Source organism: Mauremys reevesii, linkage group 16 (assembly GCF_016161935.1).
Source record: "Mauremys reevesii isolate NIE-2019 linkage group 16, ASM1616193v1, whole genome shotgun sequence".
Classification (NCBI taxonomy): Eukaryota; Metazoa; Chordata; order Testudines; family Geoemydidae; genus Mauremys; species Mauremys reevesii.
Window position 1 is genome coordinate 24,785,704 of NC_052638.1, and position 18,714 is coordinate 24,804,417.

General features: G+C 44.5%; 1 protein-coding gene across 11 annotated transcripts in view; it reads left to right on the forward strand.

The window, feature by feature from the left end:
• TDRD12 (tudor domain containing 12) overlaps positions 1 to 18,714 on the forward strand; it is a 161,779-nt gene that overhangs the window by 103,717 nt on the left and 39,348 nt on the right. For all 11 annotated transcript variants that reach the window (XM_039503492.1, XM_039503494.1, XM_039503497.1 and 8 more), the window contains one exon: positions 4,502 to 4,698. In XM_039503492.1, coding sequence (XP_039359426.1) covers positions 4,502 to 4,698 — 197 coding nt within the window. The remainder of the gene's footprint in view (positions 1 to 4,501; positions 4,699 to 18,714) is intronic.

An 18,714-nucleotide genomic window follows, 5' to 3' on the forward strand; every position in this document is an offset into this window, starting at 1 on the left:
CCTGGTAACAGTTTTCATCACAGATGCCTCAATAGACTCAATGAGATTCTCAGAAAGGGCCATGGCACCCAGTTCAGCAGCCTGACGCCACATCTGCGTACTCCCTGGGACAGAATGCCCACTTCAAACAAATCCTGTGATCATCTGAGTTCATAGGCTCTCATTTGAGTGATTGTTCATGTATACATTCCACTTTAGGCTACAAGATGGCATCTTCTGGGTCCCCTGAATATAAATAGTGCCCTTATATGAGAAAGGAGTGCCCACAAACAGGCCCTTAAAATGCCTATACTGCCTGGGGGAGTTGCACATTTTCATGAAATGTGCATTTTGCAAGTCCTTTATATCCAGAACCTGAAAATACAGGAAGATATTCCTTGTGAGTAAAGCCATGAGACTGGCATTGAATCCCCCATGCATCGCTTCTTGAATCTGAAGTGTGAGCACTGGCTCACTGACTCATAGGGCCTCATCTTCAGTTCTGGTACTGAGACAGACCAAGCCTGACAAGACACTATCATCTGAGAAGACAAAGGGTGTGAAGAGTTCCAGAGGTAGATCCTTCTATCAAGGGGGCTGTTGGGAAATTCAAACTGACTCATGAATCCAGACCTACAGTCCCTCCCACTTAGGAATCATTTAACCCTTTTCAAGCATCCATGGTCCTGCATCACCATGGACCAGTCGTTGTCCATGAGCCATAGCAGGCTAGTCTGTCAAATTTCACATAGTGCCTACCTTCAAGCCTTTCTTCATCCTTCTTCAGGGATCCTTCTCACAAGTATCTATTATGTCAAGAGATCCTACTCCCTGCCTGGGGATTCTTCACTTCAGGGCATGGCTCTTTGATGGTTCTAACACCTAGAAAGCTCCTGCTCGAAGGAGGTACAAGAGGTAGTATTACACAGTAGAAAGTCCTCGACATGCTGTACTTACCTGCAAAAATGGTCCAGGTTCTGGATTTGGTGTACTTCCCAACAAATCTCCCTGACATCTGCCATTCTTCTACAAATCTTAGACTATGTACGAACTCTAAAAAGATTGGGACTATCTCTAAGCACTCTGAGTCCACCTAGCGGCTATAAGAGCCTTCCACCAACCACTAGATGGACACTCAGTGCTATCACACCCAGCCACTAAAAGATTCCTCGGGGTATAGTAAACATGAGACCTAAACCTGGTACTGAAAGGACTGACTAGGCCTCCCTTCAAATCCATGGCCACCTGTTTGCTTATATACTTCTCAATGAAAATGGTCTTTCTGATAGCAATCATCTTGGCTAGGAGAATAGATTAGAGGCTCTGATGACACAACCACCATCACGGTATTCCTTTGCGACAAGGTTATGCTCAGGCCTCACCCAAAATTCATCCCGAAGGCAACCTCCCTTTTTCACATGAACCAATTGATTCACCTTCCAACCTTCTGCCGGAAGCCTCACTGAAACAACAGGGAGCCTATATGACACACAGTAGATGTCAGATGATCCCTATCCTTCTACTTAGATAGGACAAAGGCTTCCAGGAAGTCTCTAGGCTTTTCTTTGTTGTTGTGGAAAGATCCAAGGACTCAGCAATATCAGCCCAGAGATTCTCCAAATGGGTCTCAAACTGCATTAGACCATGTTATCAAGTTCATAATATGACTCCTCCAGATGTTATTTGCATGCCCCCCACAAGGTTGATCTCATCTGTTGCCTTCCGTAAGAATGTTCTTATCTCAGAAATGTATAGAGCTGCTACATGGGCGTTTGTCCACACCTTTGTAGAACATTGTGATCGCTGGGGACTCCACCTCTGATGCTCTCTTTGGCTGCACAGTATTGTTATCTGTAACTGATCTGACTCTGAAGTCCCAGCCTACCAATAGGGATACTGCTCGGGAGTCATCTACAGTAGAACACCCATAGGGACACTACTTGAAGAATTTACTCATCTTGTGCAATCATGATGGTTCTTTGAGATGTGTATCCCTATGGATGCTCCACAACCCACCTTCCTACCCTCTACTTGGGAGTTTTTGCCATTGACTCTGCAGTAGAGAAGGAACTGAGGGGTGTTAGCCCACATGCTCTGATTAGCCTTGTAGCAAGGCACGAGGAGAAACAGCCCATGTGCGGGCATTGCTACCAAAGTTATCCGATCAGCAGCACAGGAATGCAAACACATCTGTAGTGGAGCACCCATAGGGGGACAAATCTCAAAGAACCATTGTTACTGCACAGAACTTCTTGTGTAGTCTTCTATCCGGACAATGGGAGCAGGGCCGGAGAGGGCGCGGATATGGGGTAGGGGCCGGGCCACGACCCCCTCACCTAACCGGCCCTCCATACAATTTCCGAAACCTGATATGGCCCTCAGGCCAAAAAGTTTGCCTGCCCTGTTCTAAAGCAAAGCAGCCACCTGAGGATCCATTCACATGTTCACAAAACAATGCTGTTACCGAAACCTGCAAGCTGAATGCTGTATTTGCAAGGCTGTGCTGCAGTATGGTCTCCTGAAGACTCTAAGCTTCCACATCCATCGCATTCTTTCACTTGAAGGAGAATGAGACATTACATATCTACAATAACTGGAGGAGTTCCAGGTGTTTTGTCCGTATACTCACATTCCACAACCAGTCCCCTGTTTCCTCGACTTCAGAGTCCTTTACTCAAGATTCTGTAGTTGGGGCAAAACTGAGAGGTGGTTGGCACACTCTGCCCTTTTATGCCCTTGTCATGAAGCACAAAGATTCTCAGGGTAGATGAGCATCATACAGACACTGCTGTGCCAAAAGACTTCAAACTGAAGTGCATGGATTCCATACACGCCATTAGTGAAATGTGCATGTGGGCAACACATCTGAAACTCCAGTTGCAGTACAGATGAGAAACCAGATGTCTCTGATTGGATAAGCTACATAGTGCATCCATACCAAATCGGTCCTTCCTATTTCCACAAAGTGCCTTGAGAAGGCACAGGAAGTCTAACTGGCAGAAATGCTCCTTTTTTCCAGAAGTACTAGTCACAGATGTTCCAAAATTAGGATGGCTGGTACATCACAGGAAAACTGTGGAACTGCACCTCAGATAGCAAATCCAGAGGTGGCAGTAAAACCCCTAAGAGCACAATCCCACTTCTCAAGAGAATTATCTCTCTTAACCAGGGATAAATAGATGAAAGAAGTAGACACTGGAGCTAAGGGCTCCATCCCATCCTTTCCCTTTTTAATCCAATCACCCATTTTGAGAAATCCTATCAAACACAACTCTCAAAAGATCTCACATCTTTTGGATATAGAAACAATACAATTGATTCCCTCGGACTAAAGGTTCTTAAGCGTGTACTTTTGTATTCTTCTTTGTTCAGAAAGGCACAGGAGGGATCAGCGCTGTCCTGGGTTTCAAGTCTTCAATCCTAACTAACCCAAAAAATTTAGTGTCAACAAATTTGTTGTTCTCTGCTAGTGTCTTTTTTTCCCTGATTATTAATAATTTTAATACCAGTCCTAGTATAGGTTCTTGAGGGGCAATGCTATTAATCTCCTTTAGTATTGAAACTGATAATTTATTTCTGCACATGGTTTTGTTTTTAATGCAGTGTTTGTTTCATGACAGAATCCTACCTCTTACTCTGTAACTTAAATTGTACAAAAGCTAATGTTTGTCACAAAGACTTTTTTGTAAACAAAGTACATTTTATCTGCCTATTTGTTATCCACTGCTCTGATTTTTCTCAAACTGTAATAGGTTGGAGGGGCACAATTTTCTAGACTCTGAGCTAGTTTGTACCATATTATATTTGCATAGGCTATTTTGTGTCAGTATTTGTCAATTAATTAAAATACAAACATTGTGTGGAAACACAGAATTCTGCCTGCTAGAAACCTGCTTGATCACCTGCCAGCTTGCCCACCTGGCTCTTCGTCAGCATGTGTTTCCAGGGTCCCAGCTACTCATCCATTTGCCTGGTGGGCTGATGGTGAGCTCAGTCTGGAAGTCTTGGAAGTCCCAGGACCCTGAGCACTCTTTGCAAAGTATTTGGGAGCCTATAATCTAGGGCTCTTGGTAGAAGTGGATAGAAAACTGTGATTCTGTTTCATGGAGAATCCCAGAAGTTTTGGTTTTCATTCCAAATTGGAACAAAACCAGATTTTGAAATCTGTCTTCTACAAATCAGACTTACCATTCTCCACCTAGCTCTATTGACTACCTTTCAGTCCTTTCATATACAAGCTAATGTTAATGATAGGTATCATGGATATGGTACAGAGTACAGAACAGTCACCGCCACCAAAATAAAAGCTCTTTAATTTTTTGTTTGCTTCAGTTTCTGTGGAAAATTTTCCCTAAGTTCAGGAATCCTATGTTGATATTTACAGAATGTCAAAAGTGCATATTAACAAGCTTTTACTGTGTTTTCAATATATATCAATCAGATATTACTTGGCAAGATATTCAGAGATGCTTACGGTATACTATTAACTGCCACATAATAGTGAAGCTTTTCTTATTTTCAGAATGCTCTCTTTTACACCCAAAAGAAGTGTGTTGGAGCAGGATGCGGACAGCCCGCAGAGTGTGTTGGAGCAGGATGCGGACAGCCCGCAGAGTGTGTTGGAGCAGGATGTGGCCAGTCCACATAGCTTATTAATGGGAGAAAATTTCACAGACATTTGCAATAGCTCTCCAGTGACTTTGGAAAATCATCAGTGTGGTAAGTATTTCAACCATTTTTTGGTAAATTTTGAAAACTTGAAAAACAAATTTCCATAAAAAGATAAAATATAGGTGAAGGTTGAATCTTTAAATTGTGGCATCTATTAATTTTCTCTTTACAAAAAGCATATTGCTCTATGCATGCTGAAAATGTATGCAATATGTAAACCTCTTCATTTTCAGTTTAAACTGCTTTTTACCGAAAAAATCCCGGGTTTTAAAAAAAGTGCCATTTGTTTTTTCCTGATTCTCACAGTACTTTTGTATTATTCAAATATATTAAAAATAACTTGTTTTATTAGGAAAATACAATACATTTCATGAGATACATTAGTCTGTGTGTGTATGCAAAGCTGCCTGTTGAAGTAAGGCTATGTATTAGTCTAGAAGATACACACAATAATCAAACAGGAATGCACGCAAGCTCTGACGTTTGTGCTCATCTGAATGTATTGATGAATCTCACGCCCACCACGTACATGTTTCAAGCTGTTAGTAGATAATCATTTAAAGATTTGACGCACTAAAATGGGAAGAAAATGAAAATCTGTATCAGAATACATTTCAGAACACAAGGCAATATTCAAAAGTTTTAGAAAAGCAAAAACAAGAGAAAAGGATGAAGTAGAGTATGCGCTGCAAATGGTGTGGCCCAGTTATTAAATGTAAATATGTATAGGCTAATAGTTCTAAGTCTACAACAGTAAACTGTTTATTCAAATGAAAAGTTTTATTTGGAGATTAGATATATTGTTCTTTTAAACTCAGAGGTGGCATTGTGTTTTAAGTTCTGTTTTAGTTCGGCAGCAAACCACATTTAATTCCATTAATCCAAGTATTAATCTCCTGAATATTTTTTTCCCCATCCTTCCATCAAAATAAATCCAGAAATTTGCCCAGAAAAATTAAGTTTTTTCCACTGATTTCACAAGTTTTTGTTGTTGTAGCAATAAACCAATAAATTTCCAGGAAAAATTAAATAAAATAAAACCTGAAAACAAAGGGCCCTAGCAATATGTTAGTAAAATGAACTGCTGTAGTGAAGCAATAGATGCAGTAGATACACTTGTAAATTACTTGGTAACATACACTAATGTGGGTTTCTGCCAATTTTGCCCCACAGCTGCTCTCCTCATTTAATATTAATGTGTAGTACAGGTCTGTCGCATCTTATGCGCATTTAACATGCGCAATTTCAGCTTTACATGGTCAGCAAAAACAAAAACAAACAAACAAAAAAAGAGAAAAACAATAATTTTAATACTGTGCCTGTAGTGCAGGCAGTGATGAGCTGCCAAAATATTAACAACCGGTTCCCTCCTCCTCACCCCACGACGGGGTCGTGCCCCCTCCCCCCCAGGACTCCTGCCCCATACAACCCCCCACGTTCCTTGACAGCCCCCCCCGGGACCCCTGCCCCATCCACCCCCCTTCCCTGTCCCTTGACTGCCCCCACCGCCTCATCTAATCCCTCCTCTCATTCCTGATGGCACCCCGGGACTCCTGCCCCATCCAACCACCCCTTCTCTCTGTCCCCTGATGGTCCCTGGAATCCCTACCCCTGACTGCCCCCCGCCACCACATCCAACCCTTGCTCCTTCCTGACTGCCCCCCCCCCCAAGACTCTTGTCCCCATTCAATTTCCGTTTCCTGCCCTCTGACCGCCCCGACACTAATCCACCCCCCAACTCCCCTGCCCTCTATCCAACACCCCCTCCCTGCCCCCTTACTGCACTGCCTGGAGGTGGGGGCCGGGGTTGGGGCCGGGGCCGCGCCGCCGGGGCCAGCCCTAGGGGCCGGGGCCGCGCCGGTCAGGGGCCGGGGCCAGGCCAGAGCCGTGTGGCCCCTGGAACCCTCCTCCCGCTTGTGCCCCCTCCCCCCTGCCCCAGCTCACCTGTGGGAAGCCACTGATTCCTTCTCAGCCCTCTCAGGCTTCCTGCACAAACAGCTGATTCGCGGGAAGCTGGGGAAGGGGAGGAGAAGCCCGGGGAGCATTCACGGGAGGAGGCAGAGGCAGAGTGAGGTGAGCTGGGGCCGGTGGAAGGGCAGGGAGCTACTGGAACTTTTTATAAATTTAAAAGCCCTTTTCGAACCAGTTGTCCCTCACGGGACAACCAGTTCTAAAAGGGCTTCTAAATTTAACAACCGGTTCCCGCGAACCGATGGGAACCAGCTCCAGCTCACTACTGAGTTCGGGTGATTCTGCCCGCCATTACACGCAATGTAATTTTGACTATAAGTGATTTCCGCTTTACGCGCTGACTGCGGAATGTAACCCCAGTGTAAGATGAGACAGACCTGTACCTCCCAACTGTGGATTTCAAAGGCATTCCAATGTTACTGTAGGCTCGAGGACAAAGTCCTGCCCTTCAGCTCAGGCCACCAGACTTTTGCCTTCTGTGGCAGAACAAATTGATTCAATTTCTCCTGATCATTTTGGTTTATAACTTTAATTTTTATTTGTTTTTCTTGCAGTAGACACTTCATTTTGACTTCTAGCTCCTCTCTCCCTCTCTTGAGGTGAGAAATTACTGGAATATTGAGGCTCTAAATCTGGCTTCTCTGATACAGCACCTCTTGGGTGTGAGCGGGCTTCTTCTGCCCCTCACTTAGGCAGCAGTGAAGCTCTGCAAGCATTGAGCCAAGTCCAAGAGGTGCTATAGGTGGCTTTCCAGGAGCCTCGGAGGGCAAGGTATGCTCTGCAGCCACAAGTTGTCAATCCTTGGTCTGCTAGGATACGGGCTTGAAAGATGTCCTGCAGCTGTAAGCCACCAACCCTTGCACTGGTAGGGCATAGAGTTTTGAATTGGAGAGAGAGATAGGTCCTCAAAGCATGCATAAAGCTGCAGCTCCATTGTGGGAGATTAGACCAGGAGCATGAGCATTTCCACAGAGGGGAGAAAGACTGCTCAAGGATAAGTCTTGCAAACTTTGAAGCAAGGGTCTCAAACACATGGCTCGTGGGGTTATTTTCTGCAGCCCGCGAGCTCCTTGCAGCCCCCCCCCCCGCCCTCCCCCAGCGTTTGCCTAGAGCGGCTCCGGCCTGACATGCGCCAGGGACAGGGCAGGCTGCCTGCCTGCCTACCCTGGCCCTGCACCGCTCTGGGAAGTGGCCGGAACGTGGGGAAGGGGCTGCATAGGGTTACTGTGTTGCTGTTGCTTCAGGTGGGGAGGTGTCAGTAATGCGGCCCTCGGGCCATTGTACTAGTCCTCGTGCAGCCCTCATGGTCATTTGGGTTTGAGACCCCTGCTCTAGAGAGTCCCAAAAAGGCAAAAGGAAGCATCCCCTTAATAAGGTTTCCATTCGTTTTGTTAATTAGCAAGTGGTGTAAATATCAGTGTTTAAACCCTGACTTCCTTTGTTTTCCCACGCTGAGGGAAATGTTGCTTAAACCATTTACCCTTCACAGAGGCTCTTTCATAGTGCTCTGTATTAATCTTACTGCCACTCTCCCATCTGATAACATGTCTGGGCATGTTGAGAAGCCTGTTACTCCTGTGAAAATCTGCCTCAGGTTTGTTGATCAATATATGCAGGTTAACATATACATATACATGTAATAATTAGGGCTGTCAATTGCAATTACTCACGCAATTAACTAAAAAAAATTAATGGTGATTACAAAAATTAATCGTGATTAATTACACTTATAACAATAGAATACCAATAGAAATGTATTACATATTTTGGATGTTTTTCTACATTTTCAATATTGATTTCAGTTACAACACAGAATACAAAGTTCACAGTGCTCACTTTATATTATTATTTTTTATTATAAATATATGCACTGTAAAAATGATAAAAGAAATAGTATTTTTCAGTTCACCTCATACAAGTACTGAAGTGCAATCACTTTATTTTGAAAGTGTAACTTACAAATGCAGATTTTTTTTGGTTACATAACTGCACTCAAAAACAAAACTGTGTAAATCTTTGGAGCCTACAAGTCCACTCAGTCCTATTTCTTACTCTGCCAATCGCTAAGACAAACAAGTTTGTTTACATTGACAGGAGATACTGTTGCCTGCTTCTTATTTACAATGTCACCTGAAAGTGAGAACAGGCTTTCGCATGGCACTTTTGTAGCCGGCATTGCAAGCCGGTATTACATGCCAGTTATGCTAAACATTCGTATGCTCCTTCATGCTTCAGCCACCATTCCAGAGGATGTTCTTCCATGCTGATGCTGCTTGTTTAAAAAAAAAATTCAAATTTGTAACTGTACTCCTTGGGGGAAGAATTGTATGTTTCCTGCTGTGTTTTACCTGCATTTTGCCATATATTTCATGTTATAGCAGTCTCGGATGATGACCCAGTACATGTTCGTTTTAAGAACACCTTCACAGCAGATTTGTGAAAATGCAAAGAAGGTACCAATGTGAGATTTCTAAAAATAGCTATAGCACTTGATCCAAGATTTAAGAATCTGAAGTGCCGTCCAGAATCTGAGAGGGACGGGGTGTGGTGCATGCTTTTAGAAGTCTTAAAAGAGCAACACTCTGTTGCAGAAACTAAACCACCAAAAAAGAAAATCAACCTTCTGCTGGTAGAATCTGACATGATGATGAAAATGAACATGAATCAGTCTGCACAGCTTTGGATCATTATCAAGCAGAACCCGTCATCAGCATGGACGCATGTCCTCTGGAATGGTGGTTGAAGCATGAAGGGACATATGAATCTTCAGCACATCTGACACGAAAATATCTTGCAACACCAGCTACAACAGTGCCATGAGAACGCCTGTTCTCACTTTCATAAACAAGAAGCGGGCAGCATTGTCTCCTGCACATGTAAACAGACTTGTTTTTCTGAGTGATTGGCTGAACAAGAAGTAGAACCGAGTAGACTTGTAGGCGCTAAAGTTTTACATTATTTTATTTTTGAATGCAGTTTTTTTGTACATAATTCTATATTTGTAAGTTCAACTTTCATGATAAAGAGATTGCACGACAATAATTGTGTGAATTGAAAAATATATATTTTTTTACAGTGCAAATATTTGTATTCAAAATAAAGTGAGCACTGTACACTTTGTATTGTGTTGTAATTGAAATTAACATATTTGAAAATGTTGTAAATATCCAAAAAAATTTAAAATAAATGGTATTCAATTTTTGTGTAACAGCACGATTAATTGCGAAGAATTTTTTTAATTGCTTGACAGCCCTAGTAATAATCCTGTTCTCTTATGTAAGTATCCCATAACACCTTGCATCTGATGATGTAAGTTTTGGTTTAGGGAAACTGTCAAGATCAAGACATATGAATGTTCTACTCTGATATAAACCTAGGAGGTGCCTTCACACTCTTGGTACCTGAAAAGCATGTGTTCAGAACAAAAATAAGGGGTACATCATGGTACCAGAAACACAAAATAGAAAGATGATTGTTTAAATCTATTTTCAGATGATGCATACAGTACCTTTTACTTGTAAGCAGGAAGGGCATAAAAAGTTGGCTTTATGGGATATAAATCTGAGAGCACACCTTCTGTGTAAGATGAATCTAACAACACTGCATGGGATGGCTTCCTGGATACTAGTGTTGTATTTAACCTTTTCCTGTATTGTGGTGTTATTGGCTTATAGCAATAAACCTGGCTGACATTGGTTATTTGGGCTCTTGAATATATTTCATAATGCACCAGTGTGGTCAAGCAATTAACTATACAATTTATCAACAGTTTGCAAAGTAGTGAAAATTGTGCCTGTCCGGGTTTCAATTGAGAAACTCTCACTTGGCAAGGGAAAGGTGCCCAGAATCTGACGGGTGGGAAAAGGTCTCTCTTCACCCTTCCCTCTCTCAGTAGACTGGCTCCACACTAAAGCATAAAGCAATGTGAGAGGCCAGGACAGATACACATGACTCCATTCCCCACACAGTTGTACCATGATGGGATTACAGGGAGGTAAGATTGAAATCCCATTCCATGCTCAAAATGACTCATGGTGTACTGAGTAAAGCCTGTATCATACTAGATCTCTCCTGAAGTGCTTACATGGTTGCTAACCAGCCTTGGGAAGCAGGCAGGTGTCGGTTCAGGCTCCTGGGTCCATGTAACAAGTTATTCTCACAATCCTCAGTACCCTTCCTTAGTTTAGGGGTCCCTAGACCAGGATGAACAGCATACTAATCCTTCTTTTCTAAACAACTGGCCAGTTGTTAGAAAGGATTCATACCCAACAGTTCAAAATCAAGAAAGTTTTTAACCCAGTGCAGACAATTACTCTTACAGGGGTCAGAATAGTCCTGACTCTGGCCAGAATTTTACCATCATGATAAAAATTTGAAAAGCTCTGAAACTTCATTGCACCAGCCATTTCCTGGCAATGGTCATCTGTAGCAAATGATCTCCAGTGGGTGGGATTGCTAGTGCCATGCATGGACCTCCACCCATGAATGGATGTCTTAAAAAGCACCTGCAGGAATTCCTTCTGAGGACGTGGAACTGCACACCTGATCCAATGCAAAATTAGGTGTCATTTTTGGATCAAAGCAAAGCTCCCTTAGTGGGCATGTAAGTACAAACAAGCTGATGGCCAAACATGTTGACAACCAGCCCAATTTTTTATCTTTTGAACCTTACATACTCTCTTGGAAACAAGCCTCACAGGTGGGGGAGCATACTTGGAGGACAGATTTCCAAAAATCTCAAAGTATACATACTTTTAATTCACTTCAATAGCTCTATCAATGGAGTATCTGAATAAAAACATAGGCATGTCCTTACTGGATCAGTTGTCTGTCAAGTCCAGTACTTTGTCTGTGACAGTGGCCATTATAACTGCATCGGTAGAAATGACATGAAATCACATAGCGGGCAGTTATGACGCTCACAGGGGAAGTCACCTATCTCCCATTTAGAGATTGGCTTGTGATTGAGGCATGAGTATTTATAGTTCTTCCAAACCCAGAGAGTAACCAAAGATGAAAGCTTCCTTGGGGCTATGGAAATGATGTCCTGACCAAAGAAGAATCTGCTACCTTTGAAGACAATTCATTTAAAGGATACAGAAAAGAGAGTGTTAAGTCCTCTTCCCGCTCCTCTGCTGGCCCAGAAGACACCGATGAGGTGATTACTGCCCCTCCTCCCACCGTTCTGCAGGAGGATTCTAAGGCCCCCAGGAACTATTAAAAAGGGTGTCATCAAGCCTCCTCCTCCAGGCAGAGGAGGTGGAGGAGCCCTCGGACTCCCTGTTTAATGTACTGTCTGCCTTGGTATTGGGCAGGGTGGCCTTGCCTCTCTATGAAGGGGTGGCGAAAATTTCAAATACCCTGTGGCAAACCCTGGCCTCATTGGCCCCCATCTCTGAGAGAGTGGGATGCAGGTATTTTGTGCCTGCCAAAGGGCATGAATATCTATACACTCCCCCCACCACAACTCCCTGGTGGTTGAGTTGGTCAACCACAGGAAGCAGCAGGGCCAACCTGCTTCGAAAAATAAAGATTGAAGGAGTCTGTACTCAATTGGAAGGAAAATTTATTTGTCCTCGAGCTTCCAGTTACGAGTGGTGAACAGTCAGGCTCTCCTGGGCTGGTATGAGTTCAACATGTGGGGCTTTCTGCCCAAGTTCGAGGACTTCCTTCAGGAGTATGGCAGGAAGGAATTCAAAGCGCTCATGGAGGAGGGTACAGCGGCTGCCAGGGCAACCCTGCAGGCAGCGTCGGATACGGTGGACACAGCCGCGCGGTCTATGGTCTCCGCAGTGTCCCTGAGAAGGGCATCTTGGCTCCTGCTCTCTGGGCTGCCCAATGAGGCGCAGACCTCCTTGCAAGACCTCCCATTTGACGGCAAAACTCTGTTGCGGTACAAATGGATATAAAACTGCATGTCCTGAAAGACTCCCGCACGATGCTTCAGATTCTGGGCCTCCATGTTCCGGCTCCAGCTAAACCTAAGTTCAAGCCACAGCAGGCTCCTGCCCAGGCCACCCACTTCAAATACAAGCCTGCTTATAAAAAGTCACAGGACTATAAGAAACACCTGCAGAGGCAGTCTCTGCCTGCCCCCCAGCCTGGGCCCTCCAAGGGCAAACAGGCAGGGAAACGGTGGTTTTGACGGGACGCCCGGGGATGCACTGCCAGTTCTCATCAGGGATCCACTCATGATAAAGCTTCCCTTCTACAACTGGTTGTGTGCTTTCCTCCCAGAGTGGTTGCAGCTGACCTCAGACAGATGGGTCCTCAACACCATCTCCCGGGATTACACCTTCCAGTTTACCTCCACCCCGCCCATCCACTCTCCACCCCTGTCCTTCCTGGGGGACCCCTGTCACAAGGCTCTGCTCAAGCAGGAGGTGGGGTGACTTCTTGGCCTAGGATCAGTGGAAGTGGTGCCAGTGGAGTTCAAACGCAAGGGGTACTACTACCGCTATTTCCTTATCCCGAAGGCCAAAGGGGGAACTTAGGCCCATCCTGGACCTGCAAGGCCTGAACTGGTACATGGTGAAGCTCAAGTTCCAAATGGTCTCCTGGGCCTCCATCATTCCCTCCCTGGATCCCGGGGCCTGGTATGCTGCCCTCGATCAGCAGGACGTGTACATCCACATCCATATATTTGAGGGGCGCAGACGTTTCCTCCATTACACGGTTGGACAGGAGCACTACCAATTTGCAGTCCTCCTGTTTGGCCTGTACACTGCCTCCAGGGTATTTACAAAGCGTATGTCGGCGATGGCAGCCTACCTCAGGCGCCATGGGGTCCAGATCTTCCCCTAAATGGATGACTGGCTGGTCAAGGGTGGCTCCCGGTCACAGGTGCAGGATCACGTGGCGTTCCTTCTGTCCACATGTGCCACTTTGGGCCTATTGGTAAAGTTAGTCCCAGTACAACACAGAGTTTATCGGGACGGTTCTGGACGCCATGTCGGACAGAGCCTCCCTCCCATGGGACAGATTCGAGATCCTGAAAGGGCTCATCGACACGGTCAGAAAGTTTCCAGTGACAACAGCCAGAGCGTGCCTCCAGCTCTTGGGTCACATGTCGGCGTGCACAGGTGGTCCGCCATGCCAGACTCAGAATGAAGCCCCTCCAGCTCTGGTTGGCCTCGGCATTCTTCCAGGCCAGGGATAGGATGGACAAAGTCCTCACTGTTCCCGAACCAGTGACCGCCTATGTAAGGATGTGGTGTAAGCATTGTTAGTTACTTACATACATACATACATTTCCATAACTGTTTAGTGGATATCTTTTTATTTACCTACAGTGGTGGCCCTCCCCAGGGAACATGCTCCACGGGGTCCCATTCAGAGGCAGGTCACCGTCGATGGAACTGGTGTCCGATGCATTGGACTTGGGGTGGGGAGCCCATGTGGGGGACGTTCAGACCCAAGGTCTGTAGTCTGCGCAGGACTTGGCCCTCCATATAAACATCAAGGAGCTCAGGGCGGTGCGGCTGGCATGCATGGCCTTCCGCTCACACCTGGAGGGCTGAGTGGTCAGGGTTCTCACATACAACATGGCCTCGATGTTTTACATCAACAGGCAAGGCAGGGCCTCATCCTCTGCTGGGAAGCCCTCAGGTTGTGGGACTTCTGTATAGCCCACGACATTTGCCTACAGGCCTGCCACCTACCAGGCGCCTGGAACTTGCAGGCGAATCGCTTGAGCGGGGACTTCTCTCAGCACAAGTGGTCTCTTCATCCAGAGGTGGTGTACAGACTTTTCCAAGAGTGGGGAGCTCCCCAGGTGGACCTGTTTGCAACTCAACAGAACCGTCGCTGTCCTCAGTTCTGCTCCAGGGGTGGGGTGGGGGACAGGGATGGGGCGGTATCTCCAATTACTTCCTCCTGTCCTTGTTGGGCCAGTTTCTCTATGCCTTCCCCCTGTTCCCACTGATAGGCAAGGTCCTGGAAAAGATAAAGATGGACAGGGCCTGGTTCCTACTGATTGCCCCAGCATGGCCCAGGCAGCATTGGTACGGGACCCTCGTGGGCCTGGCGGTCGCCCCACCATTGCTGTCCCACCCGGACCTTCTCTCCCAGAACCATGGCCGCCTTCTCCACCCCAACCTAGCAGCACTCCACCTAACGATGTGGCTGCTTAATGGTTAGGCCGGGAGGAGAGGACGTGCTCGGAAAGGGTCCAGTGCATCCTCTTGGAAAGCAGGCGGCCCTCCAAGCACCGAGCCTACTTGGCAAAGTGATCTCAGTTCTCCTGATGGGCAGATGAGCGGGGCGTTTCCCCCGTGGCTGCCCCGATCCAGCTCAATTTGGACTACCTCCTTCACCTTGGAGCCCAGGGTCTGGCGCCCTCCATCAAGGTGCACTTGGCAGCCATATCAGCCTTCCACCCGTGGTGCAGGGCCACACAGTATTCTCCCATGCTATGACTGGCCTATCACTTTGTGCATCTGTGCCTGTTATGACCTGGTGGGAATCCCCCTGCAATCAATTGTGAGGGCACACTCGACTAGGGCGTAGACGTTCTCGACTGCCTTTTTGGCCCATGTCCCCATCCAGGACATTTGTAGGGCTGCTATGTGGTCTTCAGTTCACACTTCATCTCGTATTATGCAATCGTCTCCCAAACCAGGGAGGACAACGAGTTTGGCAGGGCTGTGCTCCGTCCTGAGAATTTATGAACTCCTACTCACCTCCAACAGATATAGCTTGGAATCGCCTATTGTGGAATACAAATGAGCAATCACTCGAAGAAGAAAAAACAGTTACCTTTTCCGTAACTGGTGTTCTTTGAGAAGTGTTGCTCATGTCTATTCCACATCCCTCCTCCCTTCCCCTCTGTCAGAGTTGTCTGGCAAGAAGGAACTGAGAGTGGGGAGAGCGCGCAGTCATGGAGGCGCCACTCCTGGAGTTCCTAGGGGCGCTTCCCTACGCGTACTGCTAGGGGAAAAACTTCCGACACAGGTGCACGTGGTGAGCACGCACACCTATTGTGGAATAGACATGAGCAACACAGCTCGAAGAACACCAGTTACGGAAAAGGTAACTGTCTTTTTCCTTAGTTTATAAAGCTCTTGCTTTATATAGGGGGAACTTCCATTTCTGTCTGTTATGCTATTATAATAGCTCTCCTTCTCCTCCCCCCACATCTGTGATTCACTACTCAGTACTTCCCATTGTGGCACAGCTTCTCTTCAATCATCACTAGAGTGAGAAACTTCTTACTTGATAACTTTCTTAGCAGCTTCTATCTTTCTTTAACCAGCCCAGATAGCCTGGTAAATGACCAGAGTGCAGATTGATTTTTTTTTCTAAAGGGATACTTAGACATATAATAATTAGTTATACATTATATAAAGTTGTCTAAATGCTGCTAATAATTGGTTGCTGGAGTGTTTCTATAACTTTGGAAGAAGAAGCTGAAGAGAAGGGCTTAGTCCTGGAGCTTCAAGCACCAACATTGGACCACTTCAGAATTCCATAGGTGGAGGGCGCTATCCCAGTACTGATGAATAAAGAGAGAAGCTGCTACCAGAAAATAATCAAGTAAGAGACTTTTCATTTGCTGGTCTGCCAGATTTAGTTTCTCTATAATTAGTTGCACTTGTTTATTAAGTTTTGTCAGTGGATTTGGACCACTGTTTTGCACACATCCTTAATGAAGTTGGAAAGTATCATGACATTAAATGACATTCTACACCAGTGGTGGGCAACCTGCAGCATGCGGCCCTTCAGGATAATATGCTGGTGGGCCATGAGACTGTTTGTTTACATTGACAGTCTGCAGGCACGGCCGCTTGCAGGTCCCAGTGCCCGTGGTTCGCCGTTCCTGGCCAATGGGAGCTGCGGGAAGTGGCGCGGGCATAGCATTTATTCCCCAAGTAATATCAATTTAAACATCAGAGCCAATCTTTGGGAGTACTAGCAGTCTTGTAGGCAGAGAAGTCCTATGTCTCCTATAGCAAGATCTCTTAGGCTGTCTTGTGGCCAATGGTGTGGAAATTCACCAAATTCTACAAATTGGTCATCCAGTCTTCAACCAGTGATGTTTGTGGCAGAAATTTTCTCTACACCATAAATAGGGCTGCCAAGCGATTAAAAAAATTAATTGCAATTAATCGTGCTGTTAAACAATGGAATACCATTTATTTTAAATATTTTTGGATGTTTACTATATTTTAAATATATTAATTTCAATTACAACACAGAATACAAATTGTACAGTGTTCACTTTATATTTTTATTACAAATATTGCACTGTAAAAAACAAAATTATTTTTCAATTCACCTCATACAAGTACTATCATGCAATCTCTTTATCATGAAAGTCAAACTTAAAAATGTACCGTTATGTACAAAAAAACCTGCATTCAAAAATAAAACAATGTAAAGCTTTAGCGCCTACATGTCCACTCAGTCCTCCTTCTTGTTTGGTAAGTCACTCAGACAAACAAGATAGGTTACAATTTGCAGGAGATAGTGCTGCCTGCTTCTTGTTTACAATGTCACCTGAAAGTGAGAACAGGCATTTGCATGGCACTGTTGTAGCTGATGTTACAAGATGTTTACATGCTAGATGCGCTAAAGATTCATATGTCCCTTCATGCTTCAACCACTATTCCGAAGGACATGCGTCTATGCTGATGACGGGTTCTGCTTGATAACGATCCAAAGCTGTGCAGACTGACGCATGTTCATTTTCATCATCATGTTAGATTCCACCAGCAGAAGGTTGATTTTCTTTTTTGGTGGTTTAGTTTCTGCATCAGAGTGTTGCTCTTTTAAGACTACTAAAAGCATGTGCCACACTTCGTCCTTCTCAGATTTTGGACAGCACTTCAGATTCTTAAATCTTGGATCAAGTGCTATAGCTATTTTTAGAAATGTCACATTGGTACCTTCTTTGCATTTTGTCAATTCTGCTGTGAAAGTGTTCTTAAAACGAACATATGCTGGGTCATCATCTGAGACTGCTATAACATGCAATCTATGCAGATTGTGGGTAAAACAGAGCAGGAGACATACAGTTCCCCCCCCCAAGGAGTATAGTTACAAATTTAATTGACACATTATTTTTTTAACGAGAATCATCAGCATGGAAGCACGTCCTCTGGAATTGTGGCCGAAGCATGAAGGGGCATACGAATGTTTAGCATATCTGGCATGTAAATACCTTGCAACGCTGGCTACAAAAGTGCCATGCAAACTCCGGTTCTCACTTTCAGGTGACATTGTAAATAGGAAGCAGGCAACAGTATCTTCTGTCAAGGTAAGAAAACTTGTTTGTCTTAGCGATTCGCAGAGTAAGAAGTAGGACTGAGTGGACTTGTAGGCTCTGAAGTTTTACACTGTTTTGTTTTCGAGTGCAGTTATGTAACCAAAAAAAAAATCTGCATTTGTAAGTTACACTTTCACAATAAAGAGATTGCACTTCAATACTTGTATGAGGTGAATTGAAAAATGCTATTTTTGTTTATCATTTTTACAGTGCATATATTTGTAATAAAAAATAATATAAAGTGAGCACTTTGTATTCTGTGTTGTAATTGAAAATGTAGAAAAACATCCAAAAATACTTAATAAATTTCTATTGGTATTCTATTGTGATAAGTACGATTAATTTTTTTTAGTTAATTGCTGAGTTAACTGTGATTATGGTTAGGGCTATAAATTAATGCCTTACTAAGGTGAAGATGATCCTATTTATTTTCCTAATATTTGGATATCCACAGTGAAAAGGATGCTGCCGCTTCTCACTCCAGATGCGTGCGGTTGTAGAAATCCCATCATAACAGATGTGTGGACCTTAATATAATGAATAATAGGAAATTTATCCAAGTATAGCTGATGATTACCTTTCTCTGAATAATAGGGCCCACAAGTGTGGCTCACCCTGGCAATAAGGGGACAATATGGAATCAGTTAGAGATAGAAATTGACATGCAAAAGTACATGTTTATTTTGTTAAGGAAAATTCTTCCCATCCTCTGTAGTTGGAGAAATTGTGCTAACTGTACTTTGAAAAATTTCAACTCTCTCTCATTTAGAAAAGTAGGATGAAATTATCCTGTGTGTGGAAGTTGTCTCAACTGATATGTACTTCAG